General features: G+C 35.2%; 1 protein-coding gene across 1 annotated transcript in view; it reads right to left on the bottom strand.

Moving 5' to 3' along the window:
- The window catches only part of AFG2A (AFG2 AAA ATPase homolog A), a 328,145-nt gene that overhangs the window by 242,918 nt on the left and 70,350 nt on the right, over positions 1-14,877 (bottom strand). Inside the window, exon 11 of the mRNA XM_068543404.1 lies at positions 13,889-14,098. Coding sequence (XP_068399505.1) covers positions 13,889-14,098 — 210 coding nt within the window. The remainder of the gene's footprint in view (positions 1-13,888; positions 14,099-14,877) is intronic.

The following is a 14,877-nucleotide window of genomic DNA, read 5'->3' as shown; positions in this document are numbered from 1 at the left end:
TAAATGTTTCTTGCATTTTGTCTATTCTATTTCCAAGATTTTGGATCATCCTTACTATCATTATTCTGAATTCTTTTTCAGGTAGACTACCTATTTCCTCTTCATTTGTTAAGTCTGGTGTGTTTTGACCCTGCTCCTTCATCTGCTGTGTGTTTTTCTGTCGTCTCATTTTGCTTATCTTACTGTGTTTGGGGTCTCCTTTTCACAGACTGCAGGTTTGTAGTTCCCGTTGTTTTTGGTATCTGTCCCCAGTGGCTAAGGTTGGTTCAGTGGGTTGTGTAGGCTTCCTGGTGTAGGGAACTAGTGCCTGAGCTCTGGTGGATGAGGCTGGATCTTGTCTTTCTGGTGGGCACATCCACGTCTGGTGGTGTATTTTGGGGTGTCTGTGGCCTTATTATGATTTTAGGCAGCCTCTCTGCTAATGGACGGGGCTGTGTTCCTGTCTTGCTAGTTGTTTGGCATAGGGTGTTCAGCACTGTAGCTTGCTGGTCATTGAGTGATGCTGGGTCTTGATGTTGAGATGGAGATCTCTGAGAGATTTTTACCGTTTGGTATTACGTGGAGCTGGGAGGTCTCCTGTGGACCAGTGTCCTGAAGTTGGCTCTCCCACCTCAGAGGCACGGCCCTGATGCCTGGCTGGAGCACCAAGAGCCTTTCGTCCACACGGCTTTTTGGAGGTCGGACGTTTTCTGCCAGCGTTCAGTGGGTGTTAGTAAGAACAGCCGTAGACCTCAATTCTGAGCCCAACGCGGCCTTCTCCGTTCCAATCCAGAGGCACGATGCGCACATAGCGGGCGATTACTGGATGCTGTAAATCATGCCGAACCACACTATCGGAGTTGACGTTCCCAGGAAATGCCTGACTATTGAAACTTCCTCAGTGCTACTGTTATCGAGTCCAAGCTTGCTCTGCTGGCTGCACGACAGGCCAATAAATAGAATATCGACTTATACTATTTCTGATGTTCACAATGACTTAATTCATGAAGGAAAAAAGGATGCTCAATATATTCAGTGTAGCAACTCTCAGAAATATGTATCTCACTAAAAATATTTCATCCAAGATGATTAAAATTAAAAATTTTGTACTCATAAACATAAGTGCTAACATTTATTGAATATTTCCTATGTGCCATGAACTGTTCTAAGCAATTTATATATATATTAATTCAGTTATGTAAAATGACAAAGAGATGCACAGCTACTATGATGACTTTCCATCTGTGAGTAAATTAAAGATCCACACAAAATCAAAGGCAGGGAAGATCAGAAACAAATATCTAGCACCTTAATTTCTTTGCTGACATATAGAGGCACTGAATCATTCATTTATTCATTCAAGGAATATTTATTAAGTGTCTATAATGAGTTTATGGTTTAAGAGATTACTAAAATAATCTTATTCTTAAAATATAACAATAATTATATTCTTAAAAAATAAAAATACAGTGAGAAAAAAATATCACAACTATATAGAGAATGCCACGAAGAGAAGCAAAAATAAAACCAAGATTCCTTCCAGGTAAAGGAATCAAGGAATAATCCTGAACAGCAATGAGATCACAACTATGTCAGGTCATTTAGAATGGAAGGAGGGAGTTAATAAACTAGGATAGAAAACTAGAAGCTAACATAAAGGAAACGGTCAGATATAACAGAACATGGAAAGAGAATTTCTGGAAGCCCATGGACAAAAAAAAGGTTTCAGGGCAACATGCTGGGAATAACTAGGTGTAGGGTGAGAAGCGCAACACCACAAGGGACAGAGAAAAGGCAGTGTAGAGCTTGGGAGCCATGGGGTGGTAGAGACGGGGACAGCACAGAAGGGCGAGGGGACATCAGTACCGGGGTTTGTGGTGGCAGCCACCTAGCATGAGATGTCAGAGATCAAGAGGGGTAAGGAGACCTTCCCCACAGAGGGGGCTCACGATGAGGTGACACTCAGAACTTAGCTTCTAAATTCTCCATCCAAAGATATGCAAATTGCTTTAAGAATCTTATATTATACATAAAGTGGTATAGTATTATTTGAAGGTAAATTGTAAATTAAGTGTGTATACTATAAATCCTAGAGCAAGTGTTTTTTTAAAAAGAAAAACCAAGAGGTTTAGCTATCAAGAAAATAGGGGAGATAAACTAGAATACCAAAATATACTCGACTAAAAACTAGAATACCAAAATATACTCGACTAATCCAAAAGAAGGCAGGAAAAGGGGGAAAAAAAAGAATAGATGGCACAAATGAACAAAAATTACGGGCATAAAAAAGTCTTTCAAATTACAAACACGCCTGAGGAAAGGAAGATAATCTTTTAATATTTTTTATACTACCTCTACAATGGTGTTTCAAAAATACTGAAATTTGATAATATGGTAACAATTAAACAGATTAGAACATATGGGAATCAGGGTAGAACAGTCAAGGATAAGAGTAAGAAAAGGATAGGAAGAATAACTCAGAGTTCAGGCTGACAAAAATCCAGCTGCTCCGAAGATACTGCCATTCGTCATGTTCAGCTGAGTTATCTGATAGCATCAATACAGAAATCCTCAAGTAATGAGAGGCGCAATTTTATCTTTCTGCCTGATTCTTTGAGTAATCTAAGTTGATGCATTAGTAAATTTTACATAACATTAACAAGGTTAATTATAATGTTCCCCTCTCCCCCGAAAAGAAAACTCTCATCTATTTCTTATGTGTGTTTTCCTCTTCTCTTTAAAAATAATCTTTTCAAAATTATTTCAGAGTAATAAATTATACATACGGTAAAAAAATTAATATTTGAGGCTAATTAGGGGGCAGATGCATGAAAAGCATAACTAACATTTAAAGGTACTCCTACATCTGACTGAAATTTACCAACAACCAAGGAATGCATAAATTATCTGTAAGCAAACAAAGTTATTAAGAAAACTTGCTTTGGACAGTGTTTTTGATGACTAAATATTATTTACAATTAGTATGTCAACTGTTTGTACATCGATACTTAAACTGTCTCCAAGCAATCATATTTACACAACAGAATTGTTTTGAAGCTAATTCCCCAAAGATAACTACAGAGAGACCTCATCACCAATGATTTAATTATCTTAATTTCTTAAATAATACAATCCCAAATAGCTTTAACTTGAATAAAGACAAACAACGAAATATTAGTAATGCCGAGGCACAACATTCTCACTTTTTAAAGGATAAAGAAATAGCAACAGCTTAATACCAAACCAATTTTACAAGCTTGTTTTTAGACACAGGTTAGAACTATACAACAGAAACACAAAATTTATACTCACAACTATCAGTAAGATAAATAAACCTGGAGGCATTTTCCCAAGTGTTGTGGGATTGAGGAAGATAAAATGTAAAGGGCCAGAGAGTAAATATTTCAGGCACTCTGGGACTCATACAGCCTGTGTCACATATTCTTCTTCTTTTAAACATCCCATTGCAAATGTAAAGTTCATTCTTAACCAGAGGGCTAAACTAAAATAAACTGTAAGTTGGATTTGGCCCCCAAACTGCAGTTTGCTGACCCCTTATCTAATCTCATACAATTTGAAATAGTTCATTTCTGCCAATGAGATCAAAAGTCACCAAAAATATCAATGACACAATTGCTGAGTGAAAAACCTGGACTTCAAAACATTGAGAGAATTGATCAAATTATTAATGAAAAAAACAATGACCATTAAAAAAAAAAAAAGCAATTTAAAAATAGCTAGTAATGTTTAAGTTGTTCATGCCCAATGACAAACTTCTAGGTATGTATACCCTAGAGAAACTCTTGTACATACACACAAGGAGATATGTACAAGAATATTACTGAAGTATTCTTTACAGCAACAAAAAATTTAAACCTGGAATCTAAACATTAATTAAATCTAAAAATTCATTAACATAACAATGGGTAAATAAATTGTAGGGTCCTTATAAAATATGAAGGGCTGGACTACAGAGACAGTTTGGCAGCAGGAAGACCAGCAAGAAAGTTATTATACAGCCAAAATCCACTGCCTTGTACACTTACAACCAAGAGTAGAGAGCTCCTAATGTTTTGCCAAATTTTCAAGGTCATGGAACAGTTGTAATTTTCCCCATTGGGTATTAAGATCATTTTGCATGGTTTCATCTTGCATGACCATTTTTAGAGCCCTGCACTACAGGGCAAAACAAGGTCTGCCCATTTATAATATATAACATAAATTATACTTTTACCCAAAAGGGACTATGAACAAAGAGTTAAAGTAAACAACAAAACAATTCGGGCCCATTCAATAAAACAAGCTTTAGATAATCAGGAGAATGGATTTTTGTTGGGGAGGGGTTGGGGGGGGTGAGGAAGGGATAAGAAAATTTTACGCAGAATTTCATTCAGTTTACGGTGACTACTTAGGCAAGTGTGACCTAATAAAAATCAGAAAGGAAACTGCTGGTGTCACTGTTACTTTATTATCATGCAAACTCTGTATTACTGTTACTGTTCTTCTAGCAACTCTCCATAATTACGAAGTCAATGGTGTAACATAAAAATAGTAAGCCAGTGAAGACATTTCCTTAAGCAGGCAATATACTTAATACATATATACTGCCTTCTAATTATCTGGCTTAACTGAAGGAAAGTGGTTAGAGAATCCGGAAAAATGATTACTGTTCTCCATAGAGCTGACTCTAAAAAAGATGACTTGAATATCGATGTTGGAAAGTACAAGATTATGATCATCATCTCATGATCTAAGAACACAATATGCTGCTAAAGACAACAGAAAGATTCACATGTTTTAAAAATCTGATGTATAGGCAAACCGACAATATTGTGTTGAAAATGTGAAAATATGGCCTACAGCCTCAAACAATGAAGGGCCATTCCACTACTACGTAGAGGTGGGCTACATATCGAAAAACCCGTGGATAACAAAACAGTGCTTTTTCTCCAAAAACAAAAGAAAAGAAAAAAAAAAAATCAAACAGATTTGAAAATCTAAGCTAAGAAGTTAGCGCTGTGAAGAAAATCTGGGTTAGAGTAATTCAAGTCAAGTATTACTAACAAGTCATAGCAGTAATGAAAAGTACTGTAAGGCCTCTAGAGAACATCTGATTTTGTACAGAACTGCATGCTGAGGAATCCTACCTGGATGACTGGCTTAAAAATGCAACCCCAGTAGCTGAACTGATATGTTACATAAATCCAGAATTCCATATGAAGTCTAGGCAATATCATCCCCAAGGAAGGTTATTTTGAGTTTGAAGTTCAAATTGCCAAAAATCACTGTATTCTGGTACAAGTTACAAAAGATTAAAATCACTTTCAAAGATATATACTACATTTTATTCTAACACTAACAGAAAACTTAAGGGATCATAAGCTGTGCTGCCATACTTTTTTGTTCTATTTGAGGTCAAATATAATCCAATTCTTAAAAACAGAGGAAAACAGCAACTAGCATCAGCTAATTTTATGAAATCTTGCTAAATACTTGATATGTATTATCTCCTTACTGCTTACAACACTCCTCTGAGGTGAATAGTTTAGCCACCAACAGGCAAAAAAGATAAGCAACAGATTAGAATATAAGCGTTATGTGAGCTACTCATAGAATGTTATTCGTGGAAGGGTTTTAGAAGAATCATTTACTCTAACCTATCTCACTTAACACCTGAGGAAAACAAAGCCCAAAGAAGTTACGTGAAATGCCAGAAGTCCCAGAAAAGTTAAATGACAGAAATGATGACAAGAATACAGGATTTGAGTTCCCAGACTACTTTTTCTAAAAACTATGATGTCCTCTGTTTTCCAAGTTCTAAAAAAAAAATAAAATTAGAAAAAAAAAAAAAAAAAAGGAAATGTCCACTTAAGATTGTACATGGTACCAGCAATTCAAATTCAAAGGTATTGTGGGAAGAGATCAAGTGGCAAGGGCAAATTCTAACTCTCAATAAATGGCTGCTAGCATGGGTTAATTTGAAAATAAGGATTTTATTGATAACCATTACAGACAAGAGACCATTAATATCTAATTATATGCGTTAGGTACATATAGTACGGTCTATGAATCCCACATTTGCTCTTAAGTTATTTAACTCTTTTAAAAAATAATACATGAATCCCTAGAATAGATAAGGTTGATGAAACCTGATAAGGTTATTTCTCTTCTAATTTTACTTACCAAAATAACTATGTTATGTTAGTCCTGCCACATTTCGCCTGCCTAGGTAAGTGCTTCATTGATAAGTGTGACCAAGAAAACCACCAAAAGTAAGTTAAGTACCATAAATTGGCTTGTTTTGGGGTAGTGTTATTTTTAATTTTTCCATGACCAAGATCTCAAGTGTTCAAGTTTATAAGACAACAAAAATAACATAAAAACATGTAAAAATTTGTCCAACTGTTCTGTTAAATCTAGTGAAAACTAAACCCGACTTACTTTTACTGTGTTTCAGTATTTTACACCGTATCAGTCACAAATTCGAGTACAATATTTATAGCTCATGCTCTTGCAATTTTGCCCCTTTAATCACTACTGGGTTTTTTCCAGTCTTCTCAAGGGCTTTTTAAATGTGTCTGACACCTGCCTGTTGCTTTTGGCTATTACAGTTCAAATCAAGGTTTTATAAGTTCCAGAATGTCTAGGGAAGGCAAGTTAACCCAAGCGTTAACTATGGTTAAATGTTATGGAATAAGCTCATAAAAACCCAAAGTCACATGAGATAGAATTATATATATGCAATGTGAGTAAAGGGTCTTGAAAATTAATAAAAAGTACAGCATCAGCACACAGAGAAGGCCATTTTGGGAAAGCACTTCAAAGAGTTTGAAAACAGGCATTAAGTACTAGGCAAGAAATGCCGTGGGCAAGTAAAAACCCCTAAAAAGTGAGAGGGTCTGGCAGAGAAGGAAACAGAATTCAAGCTGTTTTCTCAAAAAGTATAATACAAACCTTCCCGACAATTCATTTATTCAAGAAAAGAAAATGACACATTTCTTCAGAACTTACACTGTGGGCACCAAGCTGACTACAGTTAAGCTAGCTATAAAGTTTGCTTGTGCACACCCCCCCAGAAAAATCCCTTATATTATTACTGACCACTCTCATGACTCTCAATCTCCTTTACTGACTACTGTGCACAATCTTAAACACGAGGTCTCAACTTCCATGTTTTAATCTCTAGAAATGACCTTTCTCTTGAGCTACAAACTCGTAATCAACACCCTTTTGGACATTTCTGCCATATTGTTCTAAAGGCATTTCAAACTCCAGGTATCTAAATCCCAATCTGGTACCTGCTCTCCCACCTCCAACCTACTTTTCCTCCTCACATGCTAACTCTTCCTAGAGTTGGGGTATTTCCATCTGCCAGTCATTAAAAGTAAAAATTTTAATCACCTTTGACTTCTTGCTCATTTCTCACATACAGTTAATCATCAAGATTCTAAATGCTATCCATTTCATTATATCACTTGCTTAGTCAAATGTCTTTCTTACTAAATCATGAGTTGGCAGATAGCAAGGAGACCATCTAATGCACTTTGTTTACCATGTATAGTGCCAGACATACAGAGGTGCTTAATATACATTTGAGTTATTGTTGCAATAGTAAAACATTTACAAATATTTTTAAAGTATTATAGACATGAAATTGTAATATTTATTTCAACCCCAATTAAATTTCATTCAGAAGAGATTTAAAAGAAGGAAAAAATAACTAATCTCTCTCAGCTGAAATCCACAAATAAAAATTAAACTGACACAACAACAAAATGTTCTATTATTAAGTAAACTTCTTGGAAGTGTAAAAGCATTCTTTTCCTTCTAAATTTCTCTAGGTCTTCTTAGATTCCAAATACTAAAGGTTTTGTTATTATTTGTTATATATATTGTCATTTTTTACTTTTAGCCACATGTTATAGAATACTTTCATGTCAAGACATTAATCTGATACAAGCCCAACTCAAAAAAAAATTTATTAACATATACGGTTTTAATATATGATGTCTCAAATTTAACATGTCAGCTTATATGGTGCACAAAATTTAAGTAAATTCAATCTAACTTCTACATAATTTTGTGATACTGACCATGGCACAGTAACTATTCTATTTGTCCTAAGAAAAATACATAATTATTAGTTATTCCCTAAGAGCCATTCAAACATTGATAAAACTAACTATATGTCTTTATTTAACATGGATGCTAATAACTGTCAACTTAAGAGTATGGGGCACATAAGACAAGACTATTTGGAGACATTAAGATTTTTTTAAGTTGGAAAAAAAAAAAAAACCCTAACGGAAATTAAACAGAAACTCAAAAGGTTTCAGACTCCAGATGAGCCCAAATAGCAATAAACTTGTGGAAGGAGAATAAAGAGTTAGGGTCCACAAAAGGCATGAAACTGGACATAGTTCCTAGTGAGACTCTAAATGAGAAGCTGTACCCAGGTGAAAGAAAAAATAACTAAAACACTAAAAGAAAGTATTCTTTATAATGTTGGGGCCTGGGGCCAGAACCAACACACCTTTATAGGCTTCAACTCAGAACTGCAGTAAAACAGGCAAGCTCAGGGTAGCCTCAAACCCAGTTTCTCCAGCCAACTTCCTCTCAGGGCTCTTCTCAGTCGCTTTCCACTATCTTGTGGAACATGAACAGAGGAGTGATGAATAGGAAAGGTCTCCTCCAAAGCCCTCACCCAAGGAATCGACAATCTCCCTGCGATTCCGCTCCCTCCCTGCATTCCACTCATCATGTACAGTGCAGTACAGAACACTTGAGCTGGCTTTTTTTTTTTTTGGCCGCACTGTGTGGCATGCAGAACTTTCCCAACCAGAGATGAACCTGTGCCCCCTGCAGTGGAAGCTGGAGTCTTAACCACTGGACTGCCAGGGACGTCCTGAGCTGGCCTTTTCAACTTCAGTTACATTCACTGAATCCAGACATAATATGTATGCCTTGATACTGACCTTAGAACTCTTATTTGATTAACAGACTTTTTTGTTTTGGTAAAGTTTAAGGTTTACAGAAGAACTGAGCATACAGTACCAAGAGTTCCCATATACTCATCCCTACCCCAACACACACTCAGTTTCCCCTATTCTTAACATATATTAATATATAATATAGTATGATACATTTGTCACAGTGAACCAATATTGATACTTTATTATTAACTGAAGTCCACAGTCTATTCAGGTTTTCTTAGTTTCTACCTAATGTCCTTTTAGGATCTGATCCAGGAAACCACAACAGTATATTTAGCTGTCCTGTCTCCTTGGGCTCCTCTTGGCTGTGACAGTTTCTGAGACTTTCCTTATTTTTCATGACCTTGACAGTTTCAGGAGTACTGGTTAGGTATTTTACAGAACGTCCTTCAATTTGGGTTTGCCTGATGTTTTTCTCATAGGTAGACATGGATTAGGAGTGTTTGGGAGGAAGACCTTGGGAAGAAAGGACCATTCTCATCGCGTCATACACGGGTACATACTAACAACATGACCAATCGGCGCTAACCATGATAAACTGGCTGAGGTAGGCTTCTCCACTATCAAGTAACTCTGCCCCTCCCTCCTCTCCATAAGGAACCCTCTTGTAAGGAAGTCATAACTATATGCAGCCCACACGTAACAGTTAAGTAGTTATGCCCTCTAAAACTTCTTCACTTACGTTTTAAATATAATCCTCTCAAAAGGCCTATAGAGATGAAAAAACTAAGTCTTAGAGAACGCATTTAAGGTTACAGAGCTAAAAAGTGCTAGTGTTAGAAATCAAACCAAAGCTATCTGAATCCTAGCTTAATGCTCTTTTCATTGTAACACACTCAATCTCGAGGGCACAAATTATATAGTAATAGGTAAATTTCAAGCTTCATATTATTCAACCACTAGTCTTTTTCCCTACACTTCCATTTAATTCATCAGGTTCCTGCTTCTTTGGCAGTGTTTACCCTTTCTTATTAACTCAATTAACTTCCACTCCAAAGCCATGCTATTTTCCTCAGTTTTCTTTGTCTGAGAGAAACAAAATTATTTTTTAAACTAGGTCCCAGAAACATCTTTCCACATCTCTGAACCTGCCCCAAAGAAACTGCCTGAACTACCTTCCCAAGTAATTTGGTGTAATTAATGAAAAAAAGCACCGGGAACTAGTTTTATTTAAAAAAAAAAAAAAAAGGAAAATGGAAGACTGTATAATACAGTGGGGTTTAGTGCTTAGACTCTGGAGTCAGAAAGTCCTGAGATCAAATTTCAGTTCCATTACCACCACTTTGACTTGGAAAAGTCACTTCACCTTCTTAAACATCACTATCCTTACAATCCTAGAAACTAATCTTAAAGCATTCAGTATGTAAAAGAGGTTATCTATGCAGTTTTCCATGCAATATCTGCAAAATGAAAGCTCTATGATTTATAGACTAGCCTACATAATTTTTTTTAAAAAAGTTTAAAGATGAACTTGGAACCTACAAAGTTCAAATTATCTTGTACCTTTGGTAACAGAATAGTAGGGGATCTGGTTAAACAAACAATAGTAATTACTTTGAATTGTGCACTGCTTTCAATAAAATACAGGTTTTTCCTGAAAATGGGATGTATTTTGCACAATTCCTCTCCGAGACAACTGTCAGAAAACGTTTCCCCCAAAAGTTAAGGATATACTAAGTTCATTACATTCTTGTACTCACCAATACAGCTAATAAAGGACTTGCTGAAAATCCCTGTCAGAGGCCTAATCACCCTTCTTCCAGAATCAGTAACAGTTCTTCATAAAGTAAAGCAGCCCAGCCATTCAAGGGTAATTAATCTATTGTAGCACTCCAGACAAAAAGCAAGCGAGAAGCAGAGAGGAAATTTCAACTGGAAAATATTTTGACGTAATTGACCCAGATGACAAACTAAACTTAAGCGTATGTCAAGTGCTACAGTCTGCACAAAAACACATACAGATGCCAAAGGATATTAAGAGCCCACACAAGCCAAGGTGAAGTCTTAACTCTGAGTAGAATATAAATCTTGTAATCACTGTTTAGAAAAGATGCACAGGGGAAGATAAAGGGTTCTTTCATAAACTCAGAGAGAGAAATGTTTAAAGTTTTAAAATTCTTTATCTTCGGAATTAAAGGTAATCACCATTGCAAAAAGTGTTAGGGAGTTTATTCTTTCAATACATCCAAAACACTTGTGTTTCTCAATACCAGAGTCTACCTATTTTTTTCTGATCACTTTCAAAATGTGTGAGATTTGTTATTTCAAAAAGTTCAGATTTAATTATAACACTTAAATCCCACAGAAAACAAATATCTATGTTGGAAACAAAAGACAACTTTTTCTTTGTTGGAAAATAAAACTTGAAAGAATACAATATGAATTCCTAACTTCTTTGACTTGATATCCTCATACATAAACGGTATGATATAGCTATTTTAACTCTTCTCATAAGCATTAATCAGACCAAGATGAAAGGACCAATGAAAATGCATAGAAAAGCAAATTTTTTTGTGTGTTCCCAACTTTTTCTTTTGTAATTTTTAAACACATAGGAAAAGTTGAAAGAATAGTAAATGAACACCCATTGTTCACTTAATATATCCTCCACCCAGATTCAAAAATTGAATAATACTGTCAAAGTACACTAAATTGTATAATGAATAAAAGTCCACATTAAATAAAAATTAGTAAGTAGGATATGTAATAATCCCTAAGCAAGTACAAACTCAATTTATTAAGAAAATTTCTTAACATCACTTATCTTTTGTGTGTGACCTAAAAGAATTAAATAGTTAATGAAAGGTGCATATAAGTTAACACATAGTTGGTTATTTTACATGAAAAAGGAGTCTTCCTCATTTTCTCATCATGAAAAAAGACAAAGGTGAAACTGTAAAGTTATGAAAGGTTTCATATGCAAAAGCAGTAATAAATATATTTCTAAGTAATCCTAGGATAGGCCAGAAAGCAGTCCTGGTAGCACCTGGAACTGTTATCTTGGATCACAAAAGAGTGAGATACTAATTTGTAAGGAAATATATGTGCTCTTTCTTCCTTGACATTCAAGTGTAAATAACTGTGAGCTAAATCCTCATTAAATAAGTTTTAGATTTCCAGTAGACAGGAAAAATTCAATTATGAATATACACTGTGGAAGGTAGGCACAGAAAAATGGAGATGACAGAAAAAAAAGAGTAGGAAATGCCAGTAAAATGACCATTTCCACTACCACAAGATAAGAGGACAAGGACCAAAGAGAAATCAAGATGTCTCTGGAAATTTCAAAATCACTCATTACTCTGACATTTAAAACTGCATCCTTTGAAACTATGGTCATGATTCAGCATAACTAATCATAGTGAAAATGGTCCCCTCCCCAAATCCCTATCCAATATCTTCTACAAGATAATAAAAAAACAGGCAAACACTAGTGATTGTGAAGATACTGATTCTTAAAAAAGCAAACAGCCTAAATACATCTAAATATCATTCCACAGAAAATTTAAGTATAGCTAATCCTTGAAAAATGTGGGGGTGAGGAGCTCTGACCCTCCATGCAGTCAAAAATCTAAGTATAACTTAGTATAACTTATAGTTAGTATAACTTAGAGTCGGCCCTCCATTTACACAGTTTCCCCATATCCACGGATTCAACCCACCTCAGATAATGTAATACTATAGTTTTACTATAGAAAAAAAATCCACATATAAGTGGAACCACACAGTTCAGACTCACGTTGTTCAAGGGTCAACAGTAAAGTAAAAGACTGACACTCTGAAATAAGTTTTATACGTTCAACCTGCCAATGATTTCAATGTTTTAAGATTAAAAAAACATACTTTATTACAAAAAATATTCCCTGACAACATCAAAATAAATTATCATGTACCTTTTCTGAAATGACTTTGATAGTTAACATATTTAAATATGTATTTTTGTGATAAAGTCTACAGAAATGGATTTAAGGTTTTACATATACATATATATATACTAAAATATATATATATATTTAGTAAATGGATATATTATCATGTTACACAGAAGTTAATAACAAAATTAATATCTAGTCCTATAGTAAATGCAAAACTACATATCAGGTAAGATAATCTATCCCAAGTAATAGGGCAGGGCAGTAAACAAATAAAATATGCATGTGTGTGTTTCAGAATATAAATAATGTATATATATCTTCTGACTGGGAAAGTGTTTTTAAAAAATTTATTTTCGGGGACTTCCCAGGTGGTCCAGTGGTTAAGAATCCACCTTCCAATGCAGGGGACACAGGTTTGATCCCTGGTTGGGGAACTAAGATCCCACATGCCGCAGGGCAACTAAGCCCATGCTCTCTACAGCCTACGTGCTGCAACTAGAGAGCCCGCATGCCACAGCTACTGAGCCCATGCGCTCTGGAGCCCATGTGCCACAACTAGAGAAGTCCACGTGCTGCAACAAAGAGCCCATGTGCTGCAACTGAGCCCCGACGCAGCCAAATAAATAATGAATATTTTTTTTAAAAAAAATGATTTGTACCATATAAGGTATTTGATTTCTTTTAAAATATTGTGTTTGTAAATATTAAATTTATTAAATTCAATCAAATTTATAATTAAGTCTTGGCTAAACAAAAGTGATTAGTACAATTTAAAAATCTACTAAAGAAACTAAAGAAAACTGGTTTCTATTACACACGTGTGTAAGAAATATTGAGAATCAAGAAACTAAACCATGATTTGCTGATTATAGGCACTAATTTATTTATCTCCCATCTCCCTATATTATATTGCCATCAATCTCAAATAAAAATCAACTACTCCTTAAGATGGCCTTTTATGCTCTCCTAAGGGTAGGAATCAGAGGATTGGACAGGGGTGCCTAGAAGACAGAGTCGCAGCTAAAAAATTTAACACCCTACCTTTACAGCTAGGAAATTCAGCCCACTCTCATTGGCCAAAGCCTTTGCAATCATTGTTTTAGAGCATCCAGGAGGCCCATACAAAAGAACTCCTTTAGGTGGCTGAATACCCATTTGGGTGAAAGACTCTGAATGTTTCAAGGGCCATTCCACAGCCTGTTTCAGCTTCAGTTTGATATTTCCCAGTCCTCCTATATCTGACCAGGATACCTGCAAAACAAACAAACAAATGATAAAAATTTTTTTTAAATATATATGCAAGAGGGGAAACAGAACTATTTAAGAATCAATAATTTCCTAAAAATAATTTCAACGGCATCAAGAAGTAAATTAGGAGTTTATGAAATGTGAGCTGCGTATTATAGAAATACTAAAGAAAAACAAAATGTTTCTGTTTGCCAAGACTTGTATAAGTAACTGGTTAAACGATTGAACATTCTGGTAAGTCTATATTCTATTCTACGTGGCTGTAAAAACTAGCTTTCATCTGTTTGAAAATGGTTTGAATCAGTGATCCAAGGTCTCATCTATATATCTAAGCTCTTATATTTCTTTTTTAGCAAAATTACTTTTAAATATACTTCTGTAGGTCCTTATGGAACATGTAATCTTTTCTGCCTTTGATATATCAATAAAGAATCCTCAAAATTTTGTTCCCGCCAGAAGGCCCCCCAAACAAGATAGCTCTTTAGATATTATTTACTTAATAAATATTCATTGAGAACTACATACCATATAGTGTACTCAGGAAATAGATAAGACATAAATCCAAACTTTAAAGAACTTAACAACTATCAGTAACATGCACATAAATAACCATAGTACAATGGAAAGCATACTAACCACAATAACAAAGAAAGAGAAAAAGGCTTTGGGACTTCCCAGGAAGAAAAGATTATTCCCAGCTGGAAGGCAAATCTGAAAGCCAACTCTTGAAGCATGGATGAGATCCAGAAATGTGAAAATAGGGACAATGTCAGGTAGAGGCC

Source organism: Eschrichtius robustus, chromosome 4 (genome assembly GCF_028021215.1).
Source record: "Eschrichtius robustus isolate mEscRob2 chromosome 4, mEscRob2.pri, whole genome shotgun sequence".
Classification (NCBI taxonomy): Eukaryota; Metazoa; Chordata; class Mammalia; order Artiodactyla; family Eschrichtiidae; genus Eschrichtius; species Eschrichtius robustus.
Note: the sequence above shows the minus strand (reverse complement) of the source record. Positions and strands in the feature narration are given on the sequence as shown.